Source organism: Mustela nivalis (genome assembly GCF_964662115.1).
Source record: "Mustela nivalis genome assembly, chromosome: X".
Taxonomy (NCBI): domain Eukaryota; kingdom Metazoa; phylum Chordata; class Mammalia; order Carnivora; family Mustelidae; genus Mustela; species Mustela nivalis.
The window spans coordinates 105,702,287-105,728,246 of record NC_139040.1 but is presented as its reverse complement, the minus strand read 5'-3'; the positions used below and the strand labels follow the sequence as shown (position 1 = coordinate 105,728,246).

General features: G+C 35.5%; 1 protein-coding gene across 1 annotated transcript in view; it reads right to left on the bottom strand.

The window, feature by feature from the left end:
- Positions 1 to 25,960, bottom strand: part of DMD (dystrophin) — a 2,004,585-nt gene that overhangs the window by 1,561,632 nt on the left and 416,993 nt on the right. The window contains exon 7 of the mRNA XM_082716529.1: positions 21,717 to 21,835. Coding sequence (XP_082572655.1) covers positions 21,717 to 21,835 — 119 coding nt within the window. The remainder of the gene's footprint in view (positions 1 to 21,716; positions 21,836 to 25,960) is intronic.

Sequence of the window (25,960 nt, the reverse complement as noted above, 5' to 3'; positions counted from 1 at the left end):
TCCTTGAACCAAGGAAATATAAGATTGTCAATGGGAAATACATGAAGTGGTAAAGAACATAGCAAGGTCAATTTAAGATGATACGGCCATCAGAAAGATGGGTGAAGGTCAAAGACGTCTTATACTCCTTAGCAGGAAAATGGCCTTCTAGTAGGTAAGGGTTCAAATTTGTGATTAAAAAATACTTATCTACTTCACTTTGATAAAATAACTTATTAAAATAACTTCAATAATGTAATCAGCATTTCCTACATACCCTCTCACACGAGTCATGGGACTAAACTCTGAGGGAAAGAGAACAATTTCTAAGACACAACTTCTCCTTTAAAGCTGTTTAAGTCCACCGCAAATTACACTAAAACACTAATTCCAAGCACATTTTAAGTTAATCTGGATTTATTTTTTCAGAGGAGTTCTTTGAGGTAGTGTACTGACTAATGCAAAATAAATTGTTTCATGTACAATGAGGAATTGTTCCCCAAGCTTCCTATTTATGAAACCTCAAAGCTAAACCACTGATCTTCTAAAATGCTTAATTATCTAAACAAAGTACATAAACTCATCCAACCAAAAATATGCTTGTGCATGAAGATGATGCTTTATGGTTATAAAAAGCCACACAAATATATTATGAAATTAGAAACCCATTATATTGTGTTGTATTCACTGATAAAGTGAATAAGCTAAATAGGTCATAAAAACATATATCCAGTTTTATAGGGCACAAGATTTAACAGAGCAGCATAAACTCTTCTCTTTTCTTTCTTATTTTTACAGTAATTAAAAGTAAGCAACAAGCCCCCCAATTATCTGAGTAATTAGACTGCCTCAATTAAGAATGAATGCTGATAAGATTAGCTAGATTTCTAGGTCACTTTATTTTGCATCATTATTAATTTATCCAGGTCAGAATCTTACAGCAGAACTGTGGACTAGACAGGGAGTACTTAGTAGTTAAGTTTGAGGCTTTTTTAGGGAGAAAATCCTACCAAGCTTGGGAATTAAAGGGAGGGCGCTTTTAAAATAATTAGGACAGTGACTAATGTATTCTAAAACACATGATTTTTTGAGTGCAAAACACTCAATAAATATTAATTGTTATTATTTTATCAAAATGTGCTTTAAGCATGCAATCCCAGAAAACTTACTATCAAATAAAGAGGAATGTTTAAGATTGTTTATGATAGAAATTAAAATTTTTATCATGGATTCTTATTCTTCTTGTTAATCATATTATGCTTTTATTCATTTGGGGGAAATGACATTTCCTATCAGATGGGAAGAGTAAGTAAGAATAAGAATTCTGAATTTAAAAGGACTTTAGGAAAGTGGTTTTCCAAAAGAAATGGAGAAATTTCAAACTTCCAGGGGAGATTATCCCTTCTTACTGGGCAAACCTTTACCTTTTCAATCAGCATTTGGATATGCAAATGCAAAGCAAAGACTTTTTTTGCAAAGGAGAAATTTCAGATGCTTCCCCAAAGAACCAAACTGTTTTTCATGCTCATATAAAGGTCTGTCTTAAGGATGGGAGCAGCTACATTCTGCAAATAGCTTTATTTGATAAAGACTTTATTTCCAGTGTGGAATTAGACATCCTTATGCCCTGTATATATTTTTGCTCAATTTTGGGTGTTGAGGGGTGGGGTTGGTGGTGAACGGTGTGTGCACATAACTATACAGCCATGTATGTGTGCATGACTGTGTAAGAATACAAAAAGTGACGCCAGTGAGCATTCTGGAAGGAGATCTGCATCTGACCATTACTACGAAAAAAGATTTTGGATAAGACTTGGGTTTGATGTAATCCAACATAGGTCAGGGAGTTGATGCTGCTAATAAAAATTGAATAGTCCAGAATATATGGGCTATAATGACTATTGCACATTGATACAATTGTCATAGGATACTATCAGCTCAGAGATGCAGAATAGTTTCCCCTGGAGAGAGTAATAAATCTAAGTGCCAATCATCCTTCAAAATAGTAGATTTTAGGGGCACCTGGGTGGCTCAGCCATTAACCATCTGTCTTCAGCTCAGGTCATGATCCCAGGGCCCTGGGATCCAGCCCCACATCTGGTTCCCTGCTCAGTGGGGAGCCTGCTTCTCCCTCTCCCACTCCCTCTGCTTATGTTCCCTCTTTCACTGTGTTTCTCTCTGTCAAATAAATAAATAAAATCTTAAAAAATAGTGGATTTTGAGTCAGGAGAAGACAGTTATTGGCAGGAAAACAAATTTGAAGCTAACACAGCCATCAGAAACTTCACAGTGGCTCTCTTTTAAGCACCTACTCTTGCAAATCCTACCAACCACAGAACAATTCCAGCAAACCAAAGTGAGCGACAGAGATCTTTCTCAACTGTCTTTGAAGTGCTATTTTTTAAAAAAGGTTTTTTAAAAAAACATTTAATTTTTTAAAAGTAATCGATACACCCAACGTGGGGCTTGAACTCAGAACCCCTAGATCAAGAATCACATGTGAAAAACAATCTAAGGGTTTTGAAGGGGCGGGGGGTGGGAGGACGGGGTACCAGGTGGTGGGTATTATAGAGGGCATGGATTGCATGGAGCACTGGGTGTGGTACAAGAATAATGAATACTGTTATGCTGAAAATAAATACATTTAAAAAAAATAGTGGATTTTGGCAAAATAAATAAGGTCTAGAGTGAGGAGAAAAGCTTCTGTCTTGCTACCTCCCGTGATTTAAGTCTTAGGGAGGTGAGCACTGCTGGATGACTCCCATTGAGGGGAGTTCAGCTGGCCCCAAAACTAGATGGGTAGCACAATAAACAAGCTAAGCCAAGATTTGGACAGCAGAAAACCCTAAGGAAGCCAGATTAATTTTCAATTGCTGCTTTAACAAATTCCCAAAAAGTTCATGGGTTAAAACAACAGAAATATATTCTCTTATAATTAAGTATTTAGTCTGCCTGGTTCTCAAGACGCTAAATCAAGCGTCCACAAGGCAGCTGTTCTCTGAAGGCTCTAGGAGTGAGACACTTTCTTTGCCTCTTCTAGCTCCCAGAGGACTCCCATATCCCTTGGCCCACTGGCCTCTTCCTACACCATCAAAGCTAGCAACAGAGAGTATAGATTTTTGGTTTTTGTTTTTGTTTTTTAAGATTTTATTCACTTATTTGAGAGAGAGCAAAAGAGAGAAGGAGGAGGGGGAGAGGCAGAGGAAGAGAGAGAAGCAGACTCCCCACTGAGCTGGGAGTCTGACATGGGGCTCCATCCCAGGACCTGGAGATCATGACCTTATCCTAAGGCAGACAGACGCTTAACCGACTGAGCCACCCAGGTGCCCCAAGGCTGTAATCTTTCTCAAAGTGCATTACTCTGACCTACTCTTCTGCTTCTCTCTTCTGCTTTTAAGTATCTACAGGACTGCATAGGGCCCATTCAGATAATTCAGAAAATCTCCCTATTCTAAAGTCTGCTTAGTTAACAAACTTAATTCCATCTGCCACCTTAATTCTTCATTGTCATGTAACAGACTATATTCATAGGTTCCAGGGATTAGGACATGGACATCTTTGGGAAGCCACTATTCTACTGACCACAAAGAGGCTTAAACCTTCAGACTCAAAAATAAAACTCATTTAGTAACCTGGTTTTCACTTGGTCTGTGATGAAATTCTGTGCTAACGTCCCTATATATTCAATATCTTTACAGTCACCAATTATTTTTGTTAAATGGCTATTGTAGTAAATTTGACTGAATTTAAATAGATATGTTAAACCAATCAGTGATATAGTAATTACTTTATTATTCCACTCATAGGTGGCACAGCAGCTCAGTAAGTTCCAAATGAAAGTGGTCCTATTCCTCTTCACTCATTATTGATGTAACTTCACTCAAGGAAATCACTATCGGTTGGGAACCATGAAGAATATTGTTCAGACACAGTGACACATAACATCTGTATTCATTTGCCATTGCGTTCTTCATACAGATTATTTGATAGCTGCAGCCTTTGCTGTTTTTTGTTGCATATTCCCTTTCCATGGGATTTTAAAAATCTTTAACAAATGATCTACATACTCAAGTATCTTTTTTTTATCATGAGACTTTTGACATTTTTTAAAGTTACCTTCTGAAATAAAATTATTCACAGATTTCATAGATTATTTATCTCCCATTCAAACAAAGTTGTGAGAAAACATTTCAATTATAATTACACATCTCAATTTGTATTTCAGTTTAAATATGTGGTCACTTATATTTTATCTAAAAAATTGCTTGTAATGTTATCTTCTCCTTTACAAGCACCACATAATTTTTTTCATATAAATCATGATCTGTATATTTATACAGCTCTCTCCTCAGAGTGTATGCACAGACCTAAAAAGTAATGTGGTGTGTGTTGTTTTAAGTGTACACAGTAATAATAAAATCCAATGAGACAAAAATGTGTTTTACATTTCTAATTGGAATAATCTTTATTATAGAAATTACTAAAAGGATTTTTATAAAATTATATGATCCACATAGAAAGTATTACAGCAACATTCTTATTCTCATATTATCTCTATCTCTATCTTTCTTTAATCCTTATCGCTTTCAACTTCTCTACCACAGACAATCACTTAATCCCTTCTGTGAGATGTGCTATTATTTCTTTGCAGATAAACTTGATTTGTTATAATAGGTTATCCCACAATACTGAATATGATTATCATTTAGTTTAGCAATAAATTATTTTACTATTTCTTAAGACCAGCAAGCAGCTTCTTGTAAATCAAAGCTAAGGTCTTCAATTTAGCACATGTAGTATCTTAACTTTTAAGATCACCTTTACCAGTATTCTTTTATTTCAATGAAAATCATCAGGAAGACTTTTCCAGCTTAAACAGACAGTTAAAGAGCCAATGAGAAGAAGCAACATGTGAGGCAGAACAACTCCAATACTGAGATACTGACCATTCAGTCACTTCTTAATATTATGAATTCCTGGTATTCATCAGTGAATTTAACCTATCGGCCTGATGACAGCTTATATGATCAAGCCTGCTTAGAACTCTAAAATCCTGAATTAGTCTTTGTACACATTACCAGGCTTCCCTCCATCAAGCCTTCAACAAACATTTATTGTGCACCCAGCTAAAAAGAAGACACTCTCTGAGGCTTCTGGAGTTCATCTGTGAACATGAATGAGTCCTGCACATGAGGAAGTCACCATCTGTGAGTTGGCTGGACAAGTCTACAACTACCAACAGTATTAAGATAAACCAGCAGTATACAGTAGGAACAAACTCCACCAGAATATAAATCGGAATTAATTCTTCCTAGAGAGCTAAGGAGTTTGACATTGCATTGTATATCACACTGACAAAAGGTTAAACAAGAGAAGGTCAATGTTCTTGTTTACTTTGGTATGAAAAAAAAAAAAAAGCCAGAAAACCATCAGCAATGGAACAGATTTTGAAGACAAAAATCAATGATTCTTGCATAGCATATTCTAATAGAGTGATGCCTTATTCTTAGGTCCATATATGTAACTCAAATATACTTGGAATACTGTAGGTACTAAATAAGGATGCATCATGTGATTATATGGAGAGTAAACTGTGGCACCAATTTGCTCCTAGCTACCCCAGTCCTCCTTGTCTTCCTAATTCTTTGGAATGTGTCAGTCCTCTATTGTGTAATCAAATTTCTGGTGTGTATGTACCTGCCTTGCTTCTCTTATTCTATCTCTCCATGCATCAGTGGGATTGCCCCATAAGTGTACATACGTACATACACAGACACACGCACACACACTCAATAAGGCACTACTACTGCTTACTTCACCTAAATCAGAGATCAAACTAAAATACAGACAGAAACACACACTGACAATTTTAAGATATGGGAAAAGATCACCTGAACCATTCTTGAAACAAAATTATATATGTCTGCTCTACTTTTTCTTTATTCCCCAAATGTATGGTATTCTCCTGAGAGAATAGCAAGATACCTTAATTGATATCTTAATACTGTCACTATTCATGTGCGCTCCCAAAAAGAAAGTTAGGAAGTTATTAGTGTCATGTGCTGAATTCTGGTTTGATCTAAATATTAAATAGCAACATGGTAATTTTTTTCCAGAGTAAAAACCAATTCTGGACATATTCTAATGAAAATCGTGAAAATGGTCATTTTTCTAAGGTACCTTAAATAGAAGACAAATAATTTCACAGGCCATGCTCTCCTTTAGCAGTTATTAATGAAAAATATTTCTTTTCTCACATACGCATTATATATTCTGATTAAAAACCACGAGAACAGCAAAGCAAAAAGGCTGACTTCAAATGCAATGTGCATAATAAGAAATAACATCAAGGCAAATTTAAAACAAAAGACTAAGAATGATTTGAACATGTATCTAGGACCAAAGAAACATGCTATTTTGATCCTGCTTAAACTTCCAAAGTGCGTAATCTTTTGGGGGCTCAGCTTATTCAGCTGTGAAGGGCAGATGAAAGAAAAGCATTCCAGACTGTCAGAACAGCAAGTTTCTGGGCCTGAATAGTGTAGTATCACTTGGGATACTGTGTACAAAAGGGACTGGGGGTAAAGCCAGAACAGAGCAGGGCCAGCAGTTAGCAACTCTTCCTGTGGTCAAGGAAAGAGATGAGAATGGCTTGAACTAGGGTGGTGGCTGTAAAGGTGGAGAGATATCAAAGACGTACAAAGAGGCTCTGAAAGGATAACCCACAAGGCACTGTGATGGAGTTAAAGTTCAGGCTGACAGAGATTGGGGAATCAAGGATGATATGCAGGTTCTGCTTTGAGCAACTGAGTGAATAGATGATGGCATCACTGACCAGTCACGGGACAACTGAAAGAGGCTATCTCGATGAAGACATTTGTTCAAATGATCACTCTGTTGAGAAGTATAAGCTAATGACACAGAATAGCTGCCTAAGAATTTCCGATACGGTTTATACTCAGATATGGTTTACATTAAAATTACATTTGAAACGACCTTAAATTTCAAGGCAATAAATTGATGGGATATTTTATTATAAATAGCTCTAATACTTCATTTTCTCTATGTTTAGAGCTGTTTAAATTACTAGCTTAAGGTAATTTAAAAGACTGATTTATTACTACAAAGCTTCCTGATCCATTCCTTTAAAGTCAATGCAGACGTGGTTGATTCATGGGAGAAAAAGAAACACCCTGAACTCATCCATGTGTTTGGAGGACAAATTAAATCATCTTTTAAATAGCCCCAGGATGGTTTCAGTCATTAAAGAGCAGAAGGCTAATAAAACAACTGTTCCTACTAAATCGTTTTCTGAGTTTTACAAGTAGATGTCCTCCCTTATATATTTTATTGGCAATATATGTTATCGTTATAGAGAAGCAGCTTTTCTATAGCTCTCAAAAAGGTTAAGAACCTGAGGTGTATTACAGGCCAATTTCTCTTGTAAATGTTCACTTAAAATAGTTTAAGGAGCTTTTTCTCGTGTTGGAGGTGATTTATTGTACTAGGTTTAACTTAAAAATGCACTATTCAGAGGCGCCTGAGTGGCTCAGTGGGTTAAGCGTCTGCCTTCAGCTCAGGTCATGATCCCAGCATCCTGGCATGGAGCATCAGGTGGGCTCCCTGCTCAGTGGGGAGACTGCTTCTCCCTCTCACTCCACCTCTCCCCTCCACTTGCCCTCTCTCTCGAATAAATAAAATCTTTTTTAAAAATGTACTATTCAAACCTATGTATATCTGTGTGTATGTGCACATGTGTGCATTTACAATGACTATTGTTCCAAAGAATACCTTTAAAGCTGAATGAAAAAATCCAGAACTTTTTATTAGAAATCACATACGTTAAAAAGAAAGCAATGACTACCAAGCTTATTGAAAATGGTGATGACATTTATTATTTAAGAAATCAATGGATATATTTATTATTTAAAGAAATTTATTATTTAAAGAAATATTTATTTAAGAAATATTATTTAAATATTATTTAAGAAATATTTATTTAAATATTTATTTAAAGAATTATTTATTTTTTTTAATTTTTTTATTATTTTTTTATTTTTTATAAACATATATTTTTATCCCCAGGGGTACAGGTCTGTGAATCACCAGGTTTACACACTTCACAGCACTCACCAAAGCACATTTATTATTTAAAGAAATTTATTATTTAAGAAATCAATGGATTTTGAAAGAAATAAGAAAATAGAATAGCAGGTTAGCTACCTGCTCCGAATCCCCTTCACTATATATAGATTTATGTATTTCAGTCCTGTGAATAAAATTAGGGGAGCAGAGTAAGGACAACCATACAGACCAGACGGTTTGGTTTATTTAACATCTAAAAGATTATGACACATCCACATTTTCGCTTGGCATAAACTGTTGGTCTTTGACTAGAAGGGGAAATGCTTCTAGGTTAATTAATTTGTGGGGATCAGATCACATTTTGTCATGAACAATAGTTATCCAAGTACTAGCTTGTTGGCTGATACTAAATTGTCGATTCCTTGGAAGACTACGTCTTTTTCTTTTTGATGTGTTTGAAGTAGAGAACACTTTTTCTTACATAAAGTTGTCAATCAATAGGTGCTTGATGAATTAAAAATGAATTTATACTTCATAAAATAATGACCCTGAGGCAAATAAATTTAAAAAGCTTTTTTAGTGTCTGAAGCAAATTACAATAACAGAATTAGAAGTAGGAGCTAAAAATTTTCTGGGTTATTACTGGTGTGGTTAAAGGCCCCCATACACACACACTCACTGGAAAAAAAAACTCAAAGTGTATCTAGCCACCTGTCTAACATTTGTGCTCTACAAATTCTTTTTTTCGGTGGGGGGGGGGGTGTAGTCTATATGCATTCTATTCAGTAAAAGACACATTAGCTAAAATAATACTACTCTATAATAATGATGGAATTTGGCTTATCTAAGTAACCAATGTTTAGGTTCTGATAATAAATTCTAATTTTAAAAGTTTCCATTCCTTCTGCAAGATTGGAGTTCTCAAAAATATTATGGCTATTCAGTGCCTCTTGATCAAACTGAAGAAAGATTACTTTAAACAAATGAGAACATTCTTTCAAGCACCAGTTACCTCAGACTGCCATTTTCCCCACTGGTATATATTAAGATTAAAAGAAGAAGAAGAGAGAAGTTATCTTCTTTCATTCTGCAATATTTTTTTTGCTTAAAATATGTTTCCACTTACTATGAATACACAGATACTATCATTTAATAGAAAATTCAAATCAAATCTTACTGAAATCTTGCTACAACTAATATTTTAAACAAGCAAATTAACTTAAGCTATAAAAATTTAAAGATTAATTTCTTATCTCCTAGTTCCTTAATATTTTGTATTTTGTGATTTATTTTTTCTTATTTTTCACATGCAGTGCTTATATGCTTTGATGGAAAAAAAAGTGGAACTCTAATAAATACTACAGAGGAAATTACATGCAGTTATTTAATTTTTATGTGGGAGCTTAAATCTTATCTTTATATTTATTCATTAAATTTGGAAATGGGTAGGATTTCCCCTTAGTTTTAGCCTTTTTAAACTTGGCTCCTGTACCAACTTTCTCTAAATACCTAAGTGCTCAAAGATCCCTATTTTCTAGACTAGTCCCTCTCTATCTCCTGTTATCTCTTGGACTCCCTTTAACAACAATAACAGTATCATAGTCAACTCTTATGCTTTAGGTGACATGAGGTACATTTACCAAGGTCTTCCCCAATGTTCTTCTGCCCAATGGATAGTATTAATTTTGTAATCATTTTTCAAACTAACCTCTACACCCAACATGGAGCTCAAACTCATGACCTGAGATCAAGATCTGTATGCTCTATTGACGGAGCCAGCCAGGCACCCCTGAATAGCACTAATTTTAAGTAAACTGAAATGGTTCCTCAGAGATCTCAAAAGATCTACTTTCCCTGAGGTGTGTGTATATTCATTCCACTTGGAATGCTTTCACCTAAAGTGTCTCTACTGATAAAATATTAATGAAACAGGGTTTTAAGATTTTATTTATTTTTGAAAAAGAGAGAAAGACACACACAGAGAGAGAATGTGCACAAGCCCAGGGGAAGGCAGAGGGAGAGGAAGAAAGAGAATCCCAAGCAGACTCGCACTGAGCACAGAGCCACACATCGGGCTTGATTTCACAACCCTGAGATCATGACCTGAACCAAAATCAAGAGACAACCTCTTAACCAACTGAGCCACCCAGGTGCCCTCAATGGAACAGTTTTTAAAGACTTTTCCAAGGTGTTCACTTACCCAAGAGATTCTCTACAGACCCAAATTCTCAATTGGCCCAAATTTAAAAAAAAAAAAAAATCCATGCAAAGAAATGTGCCATACAGAGAAACTTATACATTCAGGCCTAGGTAAAACGTACCTTTTTACTTAGTCCTTGTTAAGATAATAACCTTCTCTCTCTATTTTATTTATTTATTTTTGTTAATCCATATACTAGACATTTGCATCTACTAAGAGATGTTCACATCACAAGCTGATTGAGCAAATACATGAGCAAGTGAGATAGTTTGGCATACCTTACGTGAAGTCTTTGCCATCTCTTTGTATTTCTGGAATTAACCAAGAAAGACAATAGAAGGGAATATATTCATAGCTGGCTATTATTTCCTTTTGATAACTTTAGTGTGACTTGGATAGGATCCCAAACTTGCAAGATTTGTAAACACCTTTCCACTTTGATTATTTATTCTCTGAGGGAGACATTGTGGTAAAAAGAATACAGTGTCTCTCTTCGTCTAGCTCTGGTTTGTGTGACTTTTGCAGTTGTTTCCAGTACATTTGGAATCAATGGATTGATGCCCATCCATTTTAAAACAAACACAATTAGCCTTGTAATAAAGTAAGTAACTTTTCAATCAGTGCAAAGGAAAACCTTTAGGGAAGAGGACAGAAATATTCTGCAGTACAATTATTTTCTGTAGTAGCTATAAGCAGGAAATCTCAACTTCAACTCACTAGCTAAGGGACGTGGGCAAGTTACTTAAACTCTTTAGTTATAAACAGCCATAGTAATAGTGTTCAGGCCCTAGGGCTGTTGTGGGGATAAAATGAATTTATACCTATAAAGTGTTAATTACTGTGCCCAGTGCTTATAAATTTTCAGTAAATATTACACCAAATCACATCGACATTTCTGTACAAATGCTACTCTTGGTTTCAGAAGATAAGAAATTTTCTGAAATTTTGGGGAACCAGTTCAACCACCCACACAATGTTAAATAAAGTTATGGTTGCAGAAGAAAACTCCTTATATTTTCACAAGTGTGCTCATTAGTGTCTCACAAATACTATGACAGTTATAAGAATAAGGTATTATAATTATAAACCAGCATTCAGGAGACTTGTTAGAAATCTTCAGTAAACTGTGACTGTGTGTGCGTGTGTGTGTGTGCACGCATGTGTGTAATTCGAGTCTATAGTGGAGTATTGTACTCTGGAGCTTAATAATGTCAAGGACTACCACCCAGAAATCCAGCTGTGAACCAGCAATATGCCTCAGATCAGGAAACTGTAAAAAGTTGGAAGGTCACAGGGAGAACAGTAAGATTTTAAATGGGAAATTATTTAAGAGAGTCAGCATTTATCCCATGTGCAAGCAAGATAATTAGAAAGATCAGCTCCCTCTAATTAAGATAATTTATAGAATAGAAAGGGAAATAACATTTAATTTCTGCAGTATTCCAGGCACTTGACATATGTTTTAGCTACTGTTTCTGAAGGCATATTAGAAGCTCAATACTTGATAGGTGTTACTTAATCCTCGAAGTAACGATTATGTATGAGGTATGAGGTATGGGATAGATATAAGTGACTCTACTTTGAACATGAGCAAAACAGAGGCTCAGAATATTTCCCCGCGCCATTTAACTAATTAAAAGCAAAACAGGGGGCTCCTGGTGGCTCAGTTAGTTGGGCATCCACCTTCAGCTCAGGTCATGATCCCGGGGAGTCTTGGGATCAAACCCTGCATCAGGATCCCTACTGAGGAGGAAGTCTGATTGGGATTCTCTCCCTCTGCCCCTCCCCCTGCTCGCTCGCTCTCTCTCTCTCTCTCTCTCTCAAATAAATAAATAAGACAAAAATAAATAAAGGCACAACAGGATTTCATCCCAAGGTTATTTATCTCTATGAATAAAAGGCTAAAACCAAGGCAGGGCTAATAATGTAAACTTGCCTGGAAAAAATGACCAATGAATCTTATTTTCTTATAATTATGGAGTGAAAATAATTGTGGAGTGTTGTGTCTCTTTTGTTTGCTAGGTACAACTACTTTTAGACTAGTGGGGTAGAGCAGGAGCTATGGAGTGACACACTGGCCTTCATCTCCTGTGACTAGAATGATATTAAATATTGGTGCGAAGACAAGGCTACAGTTTCTTTACAGCAAGTGGTCCACCGTGACCAAGGATCTCCTCACCATATGCACCCCATTTGCATGAAGGGCACGTGTGCATACTTTAGTTGCTTCTGGGCCACCAACAACATAAAGATTTCATGCCAGCATAGTCCCTGCCTTCTATCTTTCTATAGAGCTAAGTAAATGTAGTATTAGATTAAATTTTATTGCATCTGTGAGTATAATTGCCAATTTGATCCCCTCACAACTAAAGTGACACTACAGGCTACAGTGACTGTTGTATTCTGTCATTAAAAGTCATATATCTGGCTGAAATACAGGCTGCTTAGCAAAACTGATCCTAGATAAATGGCTTGTGATGACAGCTAACCTATTTGTGGCATTAATATCAGATATTATGAAGTTAACTAAAGCCCTTTGCTTCTTTTAAATGCATTCATAGGATCACAAACTTATATTCTGAAAAAAGAAACCTATTTTACTGCCATTTAAATTTTTTTTCTTTTATTATCCTTTAGTTAATATTGAAAATTCCTCTGGAATAAGAGGCTCTATCAGCTTTATCAGCTGTGCCTGTGAAAGAAATAGGTACTGGTTGGAAAAGAGGTCACTAAAACCCTGATGATAGGACACAGGGTATTAGGATCAAAGGGAGAAAGGAAGAGAAGAAAGGAAAAATAAATAAAAGGATGAAGAGTCAAGGACTACCTCCACACAGAGGTTTTCCTAGAGGACCCTTTGGTGGCGTCAGTGCTTGAAAGTGAGCAGCATTCCAACACAAACACGTCTGTGAAGTAATAAACAGAAGGAAGGATGGAGGGAGAAACAGAGAGCTGTGTGGACAGGAGATAAGGCAAGTCCCTTAATCCTAAAGCAAAGGTTTTGGTAGTCAGTCTTACGTGACAGCAGGCTATTTCTATTTTAACTGGTGGATGAACCACTTCTCAATAAGGACAGGGCTGTTAGTAAAGTAAAGATTTGAACAGCAGCCTTAGCTACCTCTTCAGGAAGAAAATGCTAGACATCTGAACAAGCTCTGGGACAAAAGATTCAGATTTTATCCTCTCAAAATGTATATCTCAAAGGAAACACTGTTCTGTTGCAGCTAGTACTACCGTGGCTGTATGATGGTCTCACCTGAAGAGTTCTTAAGAATTGCTGGTATGATGGACCCATCAGAGACCAATGAAATCAGAATCTCTGCTCTAACTTCAGTGTTTTCATAAACTATGCCATGAGATTTTATTGGGCACTCCTGTTGGAAATAAAATGGACTCAGAGAAGAGATAAACCTGAATTTGATTCTAGCTCATCTCTCTGTTGGCTATGTGATCTTGGGTTTAGAAAAGCTTCCTAAGATTCAGTCTTCCCATAAGGATTAACTACCCTGGAATTATTGTGTAAATTATTATTATTGTGTAAAATAAATTTATTTTACCAAAAGCAACTTTACATATTTGAGTTTATATCACTGTTGATAAATTAGAAAAGCCTTTATCAGGGTGACCATGCTTCAGTCTGAGGCAAGTTTATTCGGCAATATTGAAAAAATAACTCACAAAAATGATACTACAGAACAGCTTATTATTTCTGAAAAGTAAAGACACTGGGTTTCAACAACCATGTGATATTTTAATAATACGTAACATTCCCAAGCACTTAATAGCTGTAACAACTTGTTCATCTCTGCAGTGGACAGCATATGACCCACTAACCCCCAAAATTTGTCATAAGACAATAAATCAAGGAGTATCTAATTATCTTAATTATTAATTTAATTATTTTGAAGTATAATCATAAGAGTACTATCAAGCTTCTGGTTCCTTTTACAAGGATGACCATGCTGTTATAAGAATTAAGTAGAATCAACCATGATCCCAATTCATTATTATTTTATCCAAATATTTTTCTAAACTAATACATTCTCATATTTGATTTCATATTCCAGCTATTAAATGGCCCATGAATTTCTATATGGGGAAATTACTTAATTGGGAAATATGTGTATTAACCTTATAATCTCTTTTCCTCATACTGAGTTTTAAGGATTTCAGATATGCAAGTTCTCAGATATCTTCTAAAATCTTTTTTATCAAACATAGTTAATTCTACTTTGAAGACAGTGAAATGAACCAAAATGTTCCAGCTATAAGCAACATATGCTTTATTTTCAAACATTATCACTGATTTAATAAAAACCTTAGAAATTTTGAAACTATTTATGCCATTTTATCCTCATTTTTTGTCACTAAATATTTAAAATGCTTTTGATTAAAACTATACACCTCTGTGACACATAAGAAATGCAGATATCAACTATAGAACACTCACTAATATCTCATTTAATAATTCAGAGCTGAGTTTGATTAAATCGGTAACAAAGAAGCAACAAATTATTTGTCTAATACATTTTACTTAACAGTCTATAGGACTCTTAGTGATCTAGGGACACCATTCACAAAAATCTATTGTGTATCATTCAGCACTGGAATGTGGTGGATGCATTTGTTGTTTAAACAATTTACTGATGTCCTATCCATCATTCAACATAATTTATTGTGACTATATAGGCCTAAGATGTTACATTCTCCCACTTAGATAGAAAACACCCAGGTAAAATAACTGCAAAGAAATTCGCAGCTATCTAGGCAAGGATTATACTTAAATGTTTCTAAACAAATTTGGTATAGAAACTCTAACACAATGCAAATCTTAAATTACATGTTAGATTATACTTTATTATTTAAATTCCACAATCAAGTGAGAAACTACATTACTTAACTATAACAACGAATAATATTCATTTTAACAAATCAACTCCTATGAGAGAGAAAAAATATAAATCAGCTGTTTTCCAGAAGGAAAAATTGTGATAAAAGGACATGAAAGATTAGTACAAGATGCTAAATAATCTGGTATAAAGGGTAACTTCAGGCCATGTGCACACATAGATACTGTTTTTAATGTTTTGGAGGTCTCCATGTTGCCTAAGTGGGTGAATTTGGGACAGTTATATCAAATTATTTCAGTCATCCAAATGACTGAAATGAATCAACAGAACAAAAAGCACATCAATTTACTACCGATTTGTTCAAATTGCCCTGAAAATATTCAGTATCCTATGCTATCTGAACTGAGAATAATATAGAAGACACTATATCAAAAAGAAACTAAATTCACATTCATTCTCTCTCTCTCTCTGCCTCAACCCCCAACATGCCACTGTTAACTTTTCAGGCTACTGGAAATGTTAACATATTTATTTGTTTTGGATTTCTGTTGCGACAAGCAATTTAAAGGTTTTCCATCAGGAAATAAGAGTTTCTAACAGTAAAATCTTAATGTTAATATAACCAACTATATCACAATGTTAATATAACATCTGCATCCTCATTTCTATGTTAATATAATATTTGTATACTATTAGTGATGACCTTTCACCCATGTAGAAAGTCTCCATTTACTTATTTTGCTATTTATGCTTATTTTACTTTCATGCATGAAGTAGTGCCTCATTGTTCCTTAAAGATTCTTTTTCTACAGTAGCAGTGATAAAACTAAGGATGCCTCCAGATACTCCGGTAAAGTCATCTTCAACTGAAATGTATTAAAGTGGCACGGGGTTGTCAAGGCTAGTTATGCAATGTGTCTGCCCATGGAAAAGACAAGTTGTACCAAAAAGAGTAAGGTCCGGGCTAAAACCTAAAAATAGTCAAGGATATCCTAATAAGTAGGCTTACTCTAATGATATGCAGGCTAGGAATATGGTAATCACATTTCTCTGGACTTTTTTTTTTCTTTTATTTATTTATTTATTTATTTATTTATTATTATTTTTTTAATGATACAACCATTTAAACATATATTTTTATCCCCAGGGGTACAGGTCTGTGAATCACTTCACAGCACTCACCAAAGCACACACCCTCCCCAATGTCCATAATCCCACCCCCTTCTCCCAAACCCCCTGCCCCCTGCAACCCTCAGTTTGTTTTGTGAGATTAAGAGTCACTTATGGTTTATCTCCTTCCCAATCCCATTTTGTTTCATTTATTCTTCTCCTACCCACTTAAGCCCCCATGTTGCATCACCACTTCCTCATATCAGGGAGATCATATGATAGTTGTCTTTCTCTGCTTGACTTATTTCGCTAAGCATGATACGCTCTAGTTCTCTGGACTTTTGCATTGGCCTTCAGCTTTCCTAAAGCCTCAGTAGATACCGATGCTAGTCTTTGTTCTAAGCAATGCTAATGAAAGTATACATTTAAATTATTTAACAGTGTTTCCCAAATTCCTTTGCTAAAAGATTGTGCTCAGTATACATTAAGTAAATGAGATGGCAACACTAAATTTACTAATGTACCCCATTCTTTCGCTAATAGAAGGCCATTTTTAATTTGCTTATTTCAACTGCAATCCACTGAAGTTCAAAATTAAGGAAATATTTTCATTATTATTACATTTAATGCTATTAAATTATATAATTCGGTTTTAATGATCAAATTTTAATGTTTCTTTAAAAATGAAATCCTGGAAAACGTGGTCTCCTGCTGACATAATAGGAACATTATTTTGCTATTATCATATCTACATAAGCAGAAGATGATACTTTCCATTTTCCATAACAGAATAACTAGACTAAAAAATGTTCTTCAAAGATATTCAGGATTTAGTTTTAGATAGTAACAACTTGTGATATCTCAAAAGTCTCTCTGCCAGAGATAAAGATACAAATCAATTTTAAAAAGGCACAAAACAACATATTTTGTACAGGTTACTTTCTTATCAAAAAGGCAATGGCCTTTTACCCCCGTTCTACTAAAACACTTTTTTTTTAATATATGGAAAAATGAACATTTTACACTGCAGAGAGTTTGGTTCTAAAGAATCTGAGGTACTTACAATAAAAATTTCTAGGTGAAATCATATACATAGGGAGCACCAATATATTGGTGAACACCAATATATATTCCAAACTCATTACATTTTCTGGGATAAAAAGGTATTCTATAGTGGGTTCTGGAAAAAAAAAAGTCCAATTGATATGAAATGAGTATGCATGTCCATAAAAAGTTCCAGTTATTTAAGTTAACAACATCTTTCTGAGGTGTATGGACTTCCTCTTTCAGTCTTAATGTAGTGTAAACTGCTTACTAATATTTCTTGTTGCTAGGGAATCAAAATGTGATGGCTGGAACAAATAGGAAAGAAAAAGGGTGCCTGGGTGGCTCAGTGGGTTAAGCCGCTGCCTTCAGCTCAGGTAGTGATCTCAGGGTCCTGGGATCAGTCCCACATCCGGGACTCTGCTCTCTGCTCGGCAGGGAGCCTGCTTCCTCCTCTCTCTCTGCCTGCCTCTCTGCCTACTTGTGAGCTTTCTCTGTCAAATAAATAAATAAAATCTTTAAAAAAAAAAAGAGGAAAGAAAAAAACACTGCTTGTTCAAACCACTGATACCCAAAAGAGAGGCCTTAAAAGCATTCTTCTCTTTTACAGCAAATGCCACCTATATTCCCTTGGATTTTTTAAAGGCTAATAAACTGCATGGATACAAAGTTAAATCTGAAACCATTCATTTCAAGAGTATAACTTTCCACAAGACAGAGCTTATTCTTGGAAAAGCAGACTCTAAAAACAACTGAAGAGGGATGCAAGGATTAGCCAAGCAGAAAATACAATCTGTCATCATCCTCATGAAGTTAAAATGAAGTGAATTAAAACCAAACTAATTGGCTTGTAAATGTCATTTTGAGGTTACAAATGTTTCTCCCAAGCCATAGTGTTCCTCAAATTTGACTCTTGTCATTCTTTTTTTTTTTTTTTTTTCATTCTGAAGTTAACCCAGTAAATAAGTGAGGGCATTTCCACATCACACTGCATATCCCAAAAGGAAATGATTTATAATAGTAACATGCAAAAGATATCTAAAATCAGCACAACTTTTATCTCTGATTTTTTTTATTCCTTTAAAAAGAATATCTTCACTTTGTTATTCACATGAAAAAGCTGACAAAGCATTCTCTTAATGCAGAAAGTGCTGTGTGGATTGGCAAACAAACTAATTTCTTGAAACTCAAGGAAGCAAACAATAATTGTGGGTATATAAAACCCATAATGCAAGTAGTAAGCATGTCTTACAGGGAAATCGTGATAGAAAATGAATCGCCAAATTCACAATAGGATATATTTTAAAAGAGATAAACCTTGTATATCCATGAGCAAAAAGACACATAAATTATTAAACAATTTTACCCTAGTAGTACTTATTTTTGCATATGTTAACATTTAAACACAGCAGAAACAGCTCCTGAAATTGCTTATGCTAATGCTTACAGCTACTCATTTTAAAAGGCAATTCCTATTAAAACCAAACCGCAGGCCTCAAAACACCAGTTAAAGCCAAACAAAGCATACCAAAGTCAATATATGCAAGACATGAAAACCTCCAAATTATATTTCAATGACTTTTTAATTTATAAGTCAACCCAATCAGCGAAGCATACGTTTAAAATTCTAAAAACATTTTTGGCAAGTATTTCTTAACCCAAATATCACTTCAATCCCCCAAAATATAAACCTTCCCAAACATAAAGCAAAATGTTTTATTAACCTCCTAAAAAGCATATTAGGTACAAAATAAAAATAGCTTTGGAGAACAGCTGACATCATCATGCATAAGCTAAAGAACCAATATCTGGTTAAATAAAAATAGGAACATCTCAAAGGTAATTACCATACAGAGAATGAAAGAAGTCCATGAATCGCCCATGTTAGGTACATCAACGAGAGTGTTCTAAGTCTTAAACTCTTACAAATGCTTTTCTTTTGTGACTAATGAATCAGTGAATAAAAATCCTTATGATGTAGTTAATATTTTTCTCTTTCAATTATCATTGATATCATCTCTAGAAAAATTCTGAACAATTTCTAGATGCATATTTGGGTATTTCCTTAACACACTGGCAGGAACTGACATATACTTAAAAATAAAAGATTTATGTTGAATCCTCATCCTACTGACAGCCATAAATAAACTGTAATAAACCATTTTAGGAGACAGAACGCTCTTTGAATTGGAAGCAAGCCAATGAACAGAAAGGGTTTTCAGACTGAAGATTTTACTGGCAAAATGAAACCATAACCAGTGGTTTGCTGTCTACTAATCAGCTTGCATTTCATATTATATTTGGTTGATTTTGAATTGTTGTTTCAGATATTATAATGGTCTTGAGGATGTACATTTCAATATATACTTTCCATTTAGGAAAATGTGCAGAATTGGGTATATCAGGCTATTTTATGCTATAAAATACATCACTCATGTAACTGCCCTTTTCTGATTGCATGCTTATCAATCTACTTTCTGATTATGAAGTGGACACCTATTCGGTGTCCCTATTTCACTGATTCAAAGGAAGACTTAAGAACAAAAGCCATTTTGGCCATCTTGTCACTTAACAAGAAAAAGATCTATTTTAAAGCATATTTTTTGAAGATCTATTTTAAACCATATTTTATTGGGAATTGGTTACCATGTATGGTTTTAATGAAAAATAAAACACTATTTAAATAGACTTATCCTTCAAATCTATACACTATGGCTCTTACCCTTACAGGTCAGAGTTTATATTTTCATTACATTTGCCTTTCTCTACCTCAATGGAGTATAAAAACATGTAAATCACTATGGGAGTCAATAGTGAGGCAACCCTCTCCTATCCTGCAAAACAAAGAAATATGATTGATACGATTTCTTCCTTAAGTGATACAATTTCTTTCTTAGAGCTAAACCAGGGCAGGAGGGATGCTAATCATCTATTGAAGCAACACAAAGAGTTTACAGGAGTCAGTGCTAAATTATGCATTATTTAAAGCAGAAGAAACATTTCTAATGAACTTAATCTGATTTCAACCTCAGAAATACATTTGTGCTATTATAATTTTCCTTCCCAAGTACATGTGCTTACTAAGAACAATATTTCAGTCAATTACATGTGAGTATTCTGGTTCTTATCATAGCTAAATATCTCATTTAAAATGACTGAATTGGGGCGCCTGGGTGGCTCAGTGGATTAAGCCACTGCCTTCGGCTCAGGTCATGATCTCAGGGTCCTGGGATCAAGTCCCATGTCGGGCTCTCTGCTCAGCAGGGGGCCTGCTTCCCTTTCTCTCTCTCTGTGATCTCTTCCCTTCCTCTCTCCTACTGTGATCTCTCTCTGTCAAATAAATAAATAAAATCTTAAAAAATAAAAAATAAAAAAAATAAAATGACTGAATTTTCATTTTGATTAATATATCCTCTTTTGAGTTTAAAATTATGCCCCCTCACCACTGTCACCATATGGATCTGCTGTCAATAAGATGAGGTAATCAGGTTTGCAACAAAGAGGATTAGATTCTAGTGGTTGATAAATTCACCCCTCAAAAAATATCCTCTGAGTTATTTCTGAGCTTTTCCTGAGGAGACCTATTACCACCACTCAATCTCCTTAGTTAGAACTGATTCCATATTCCCAAAACCATTTAGTTACATAACCCTACCCAAATAGCAGCTCCACAGACACAGGTTCTCCAAATTGTGGTTTTAGAGTATGGGAAAGCCTCAAGAAAGTGAGAACAGAGTTTGCAAGGTCAAACAAGTTGGCAAACAAAAAAGGTACCTCATAGGTTAGAAGAAAAGCAGAAGTCAAGAATCATTATCCATCTAACCCACATGTCTCGAAAGTATGTAGTTATGTAGCACCAGCGATAATGATGACATTTACTTAAGTGCAATATAATAAAAATATAAATACAGTGCTGCTTGTCAACTGAAGCAGAAAATGAATAACCGTCCAATGGAGGAAGTCCCCCAGAATGACAAAATGTAACAGAAGCAGTGCCAGGAATAGATTTCCTGATTTAAACAGTAAACCATGTTGCCTTTTATAGAGCATATGAATGAAACTGGCAAGAGTAGCTAATTAATTATAGCTGATTAGTCTATCAAATCTCTTGGTAGAGTAAGCAAAACATGAACTTTTTTTTATAACTATTTGGAGTCAACACACTTCAAATGCAGTATGCTTTATCCCTGAGACATACACATTCAAAAGCCTTGGAATTCTTTCTCAATTTACACTTTAGTTTTGGATAATGGTATTTTGAGAACTAAAATCATATAGGGCAATTCATAATATGTTGCAAGGTGAAAGAACATTTTAAATACACCCAGGGTATAGAAAAATATATAGTGCATAGTTTCTCTTCTGTGCTTAGTTTGTGGAAATGTTAAATCTGAGACAATAAATATTAAACTATACTAAAAACTGTGATAGTCCAGAAATGTACCAACCTTCAGGATCGAGCAGTTTCTCTATGCCTAATTGATATTTGGCAACGTTGAATGCATGTTCCAGTCGCTGTGCAGCTGACTGCTGGCCAACCACACTATTCCAATCAAACAGGTCTGGCCTGAAATGCACACACATAAAGACAAAATATAAATCAACTTACAATATTTCCTGAGGTTCACTTTATTTCTGATTTTTAATTGACAACACATGCCCATCATGTTGAGTGTTACTCTTCATGACCCCTCAACAATGCTTTTCATTTTAACAGGTCACAATTTTACTTGAAAATCCTGAAGAAAACAAAGGAGAATTTATTCTCCCTTGCCAAGCAACAAAAATATATTCATGCCATCCAGGCTCAGAAATTTGAATGCCAACAATTTGTTGGTAACTTCCAATTTTATAAGCCTAGCCCACACCTCTTCTCTGAACTCCGGACTTAAGATTTATCCGCTTGTTCGGTATCTCTACTTAAGATTCATCACAAGACTCAGGTGTCCAAAACTGAGCTTCTGGTTTTCAGCCCTATCACACTCCCCCAACCCACCTCCTTCTCTTATAGCTCTTCTTTTCTCTATGATCAAGGACAAGTTCAAATTCACAGTGGCTCAGATGGAAATATTGGAGTCTAACTTGATGACTCTCACTCTCACACAACACTTAACTTGGAAATATATTCAGGATTTGACCGCTTCTCACTGCCCTTGCAGCCATCACCTCCATCCAAACCACCATTTTATCTTGGATGGATGATTTAATTTATTAACTTTCTAACTGCTCCCCCACTCCCACCCTTGCTCCTATTAATCTATTCTCAGCAAAGCTGCCAGAGTGATGTGTTAAAATGTTTCATCATAGGGGCACCTGGGTGGTTCAGTGGGTTAAGCCTCTGCCTTCAGCTCAGGTCATGATCTCAGGGTCCTGGGATCGAGCCCCGCATCGGGCTCTCTGCTCAGCGACAAGCCTGCTTCCTCCTCTCTCCCTCTCTGCCTGCCTCTCTGCCTGCTTGTGACCTCTGTCTGTCAAATAAATAAATAAAATCTTTAAAAAAATGTTGCATCATAAAATTCTCAAATCCCTGCTATCAGGGAGTAAAATTCACTGATTTAACTGTAACCTACAAGGCCCTACATGGTTTAGCTCCCTGTTAACCCACAGATTTGATTCCTTGCCTCTCTCCTCATATTCCTCGAACAGACTAGTAGCTTCTGTGTTTGCATGTGCTGCTCCCTCTGCCTGGAATTCTCTTCCCTCAGACATGGACATGGCTCACTCCTCCACTTCCTTTGTGTCTTTCCTTGAAAGTCGTATTATTGGTGAATCCTTCAGCGTACTCATTTCCTATCCCTTTCTTTCTCGACACCACTTACTACTATTTAATATTTTATATATTTAATTAATCTTGTCTATATATCTGTTTCCCCCACTAGAATGCAGAATATATAATTTTTTTGCCAGTTTTGTTCACCTCTAGAAACCCAGCATCACACACAGAAGAAGGTCCATAAATATTTGTTAACTAAATATGTGTTGACTAGATAAATTTTGTTGACATGCAACCAGAGAATGGATGAGAACATAATATATGAATACCATTTTACTTGATAATAGAGAAAACACGAAGAAGCAGAAGAGGGAGTTCTTACCCTATAAAGACTTAAAACCTTATAAGGAAAAAATGCACACATCATAAGTTAAAATAAATACTAGATGTGAAAAATACAGAAAATAAGATACCAGGTTTTCTAAAATTTGAAGAGGTCAAGAAATATTTTTTTGAGGCTTAAGGGTATCTTAAATGGTGGTTTGGGTTTAGATTTAAGAAGTTTTTGAGAATATTCTGAGTTGTATGGATATTTAAAAACCAAAGTTCTTATGGAAGAAAAAAAGCAGAATGTGTTCAGTCAGACCTCCTAGGTCTGGCTCCATTGAGAGATTTTCAGTATCTAGAAGGGGCAGGAGATAGTGTTCCAAGGAAGGGGAACTAGGATGAGTTTGTGAGAGGCAGTGGCTATTTAAGGAATTACAATTTACCCCAACAACACTGAAAACCATTAGTCTAGTGGTTTTTTGCCTTTTCTGGATCACAGATACCTTTGAGAGTCTGATGATCACTATAAAACTTTTATCCATACACAAAACTGTCCAAATCTTTACACATAACTTACACAGAATTTTAGGACAATTGGTTCTGTCAATGGACTCCTGCTTAAGACCTCATGAACTATTGGCGTGCTTGGCTGGCTCAGTGGGTTAAAGCCTCTGCCTTTGGCTCAGGTCATGATCTCAGGGTCCTGGGATGGAGCCCTGCATCGGGGCTTTCTGCTCAGCAGGGAGCCTGCTTCCCTCTCTCTCTCTGCCTGCCTCTCTGCCTACTTGTGATCTCTATCTGTCTAATGAATAAATAAAATCTTAAAAAAAAATAGCCCCTGGGGATAAAAATATATGTTTATAAAAAATAAAAAATTTAAAAAAAAAAGAACTCATGATCTGCAAGTAAAGAAATTATAAGGATGGTCTTAACTGTTTTTTTCAAAAATGGAAAATAAAGGTACAACTTGCTTATTTGACTCTCATTTCCTTTTCTTTTTTTTTTTAATTTTTTATTTTTTATAAACATATATTTTTATCCCCAGGGGTACAGGTCTGTGAATCACCAGGTTTACACACTTCACAGCACTCACCAAAGCACATACCGTCCCCAATGTCCATAATCCCACCCCCTTCTCCCAACCCCCCTCCCCCAGCAACCCTCAGTTTGTTTTGTGAGATTAAGAGTCACTTATGGTTTGTCTCCCTCCCAATTCCATCTTGTTTCATTGATTCTTCTTCTACCCACTTAAGCCCCCTTAAAGCTACCCTGATTAATTTACCAGAATTGTGTCTACTTCTTAGGAAGTATAATGTGCCCTCTATACTCCAAGTCACCCAGAAGAGCTAACAGTATTTTAGAACCTAAAATATGTATAAGTTGGGAGCTGACTCTAGTAGTGGTAAGACTATTAGAAATACAAATTAAATTCTAGACTCTTTGGGGAAAGTTTTAACTTCACTATGCAACCTCTGCCTTACCTTCTTTTCTACAAAGTTTATAGGTGGGAGAGTGTGGGAGACTAGCTTTCTCACCTGTAGTACAATCAACAAGGTTAAATCAGTAGGATGAAAAAGAATAGAGTTGCTTATTCATTCTAACCCTTCTCCCTTTATGCCCTTCTCCTCTTGGCCATGAACTAATCACCCGGGTGAGGAGCTATCTAAGTCATATTATCTATTTGATCTTCAGTGTTTTCATTTTAAAAAGGAAAAAAAATGTGCTGAATGGCCTTTGTGGTCTATTCTAGCCTTAAAATTAACATTTTAAATCATTAAAATTTATTATTAATTAACATTTTAAATGACTCTGAGTTCCAAATGCATAAAGAATTGTAAGACTAACCAACTGCAGAAGAAAGTTACTGACCCAAATCTGAATCCATAAATAGGAATGCCAACCAAAATTCACCAGTCTTTTGAGGAAACAGACAAGTTGAAGAAGACAACATAGCCTAGTAAATAAGCAGAGCCCTCTATAAATTCAAATCCTGGCTCTACCACATATTAACCAAATAGTCTAAGGCAAATAATGCACCCTGTCTGTGCCTCAGTTTCCCAATATGTGCAATGGGGCTAATTATATGGTATCTATGTCATGAAAAACAGGTGGGATATTTTAATTCGAAAAGTGCCTACAAAATATCATTAACTTACTAAACATTAACTTCTATTACTTTGTTCTAAAGTAAATTATATTTGTGAAATAGCAGTAATGCATTTTCAACTTGCAGACTCATGCCAAACACACCCATAACCTACATATATAAATGTTACAGACACTGTCAATTCAAGAATACTATAAGACAGGAGGGTGGTGGGTGGGGTGGGTGAAAGAGAATGAGAGATACAGGCTTCCAGTCACAGAAGGAGTAAGTCAAGGGAATAAAAGGCATAGCAGAGAGAATGTAGTGAATGATACTGTAATGGCATTGCATCGTGACAGATGGTAGATACACTTGAGTTGGGCATAGCATAATGTATAGAGTTGTTGAACCACTATGCTGTACACCTGAAACTAATGTAACATTGCATGTCAGCTATACTCCAAAGACATTTTTCTAAGAATATTATAATAACAAAATGGAAAGTGGCGAGGAGAGAAGAGGAGGAAGTGCAAATGTGATCATTTGTCATCTGTTATATATGGTAG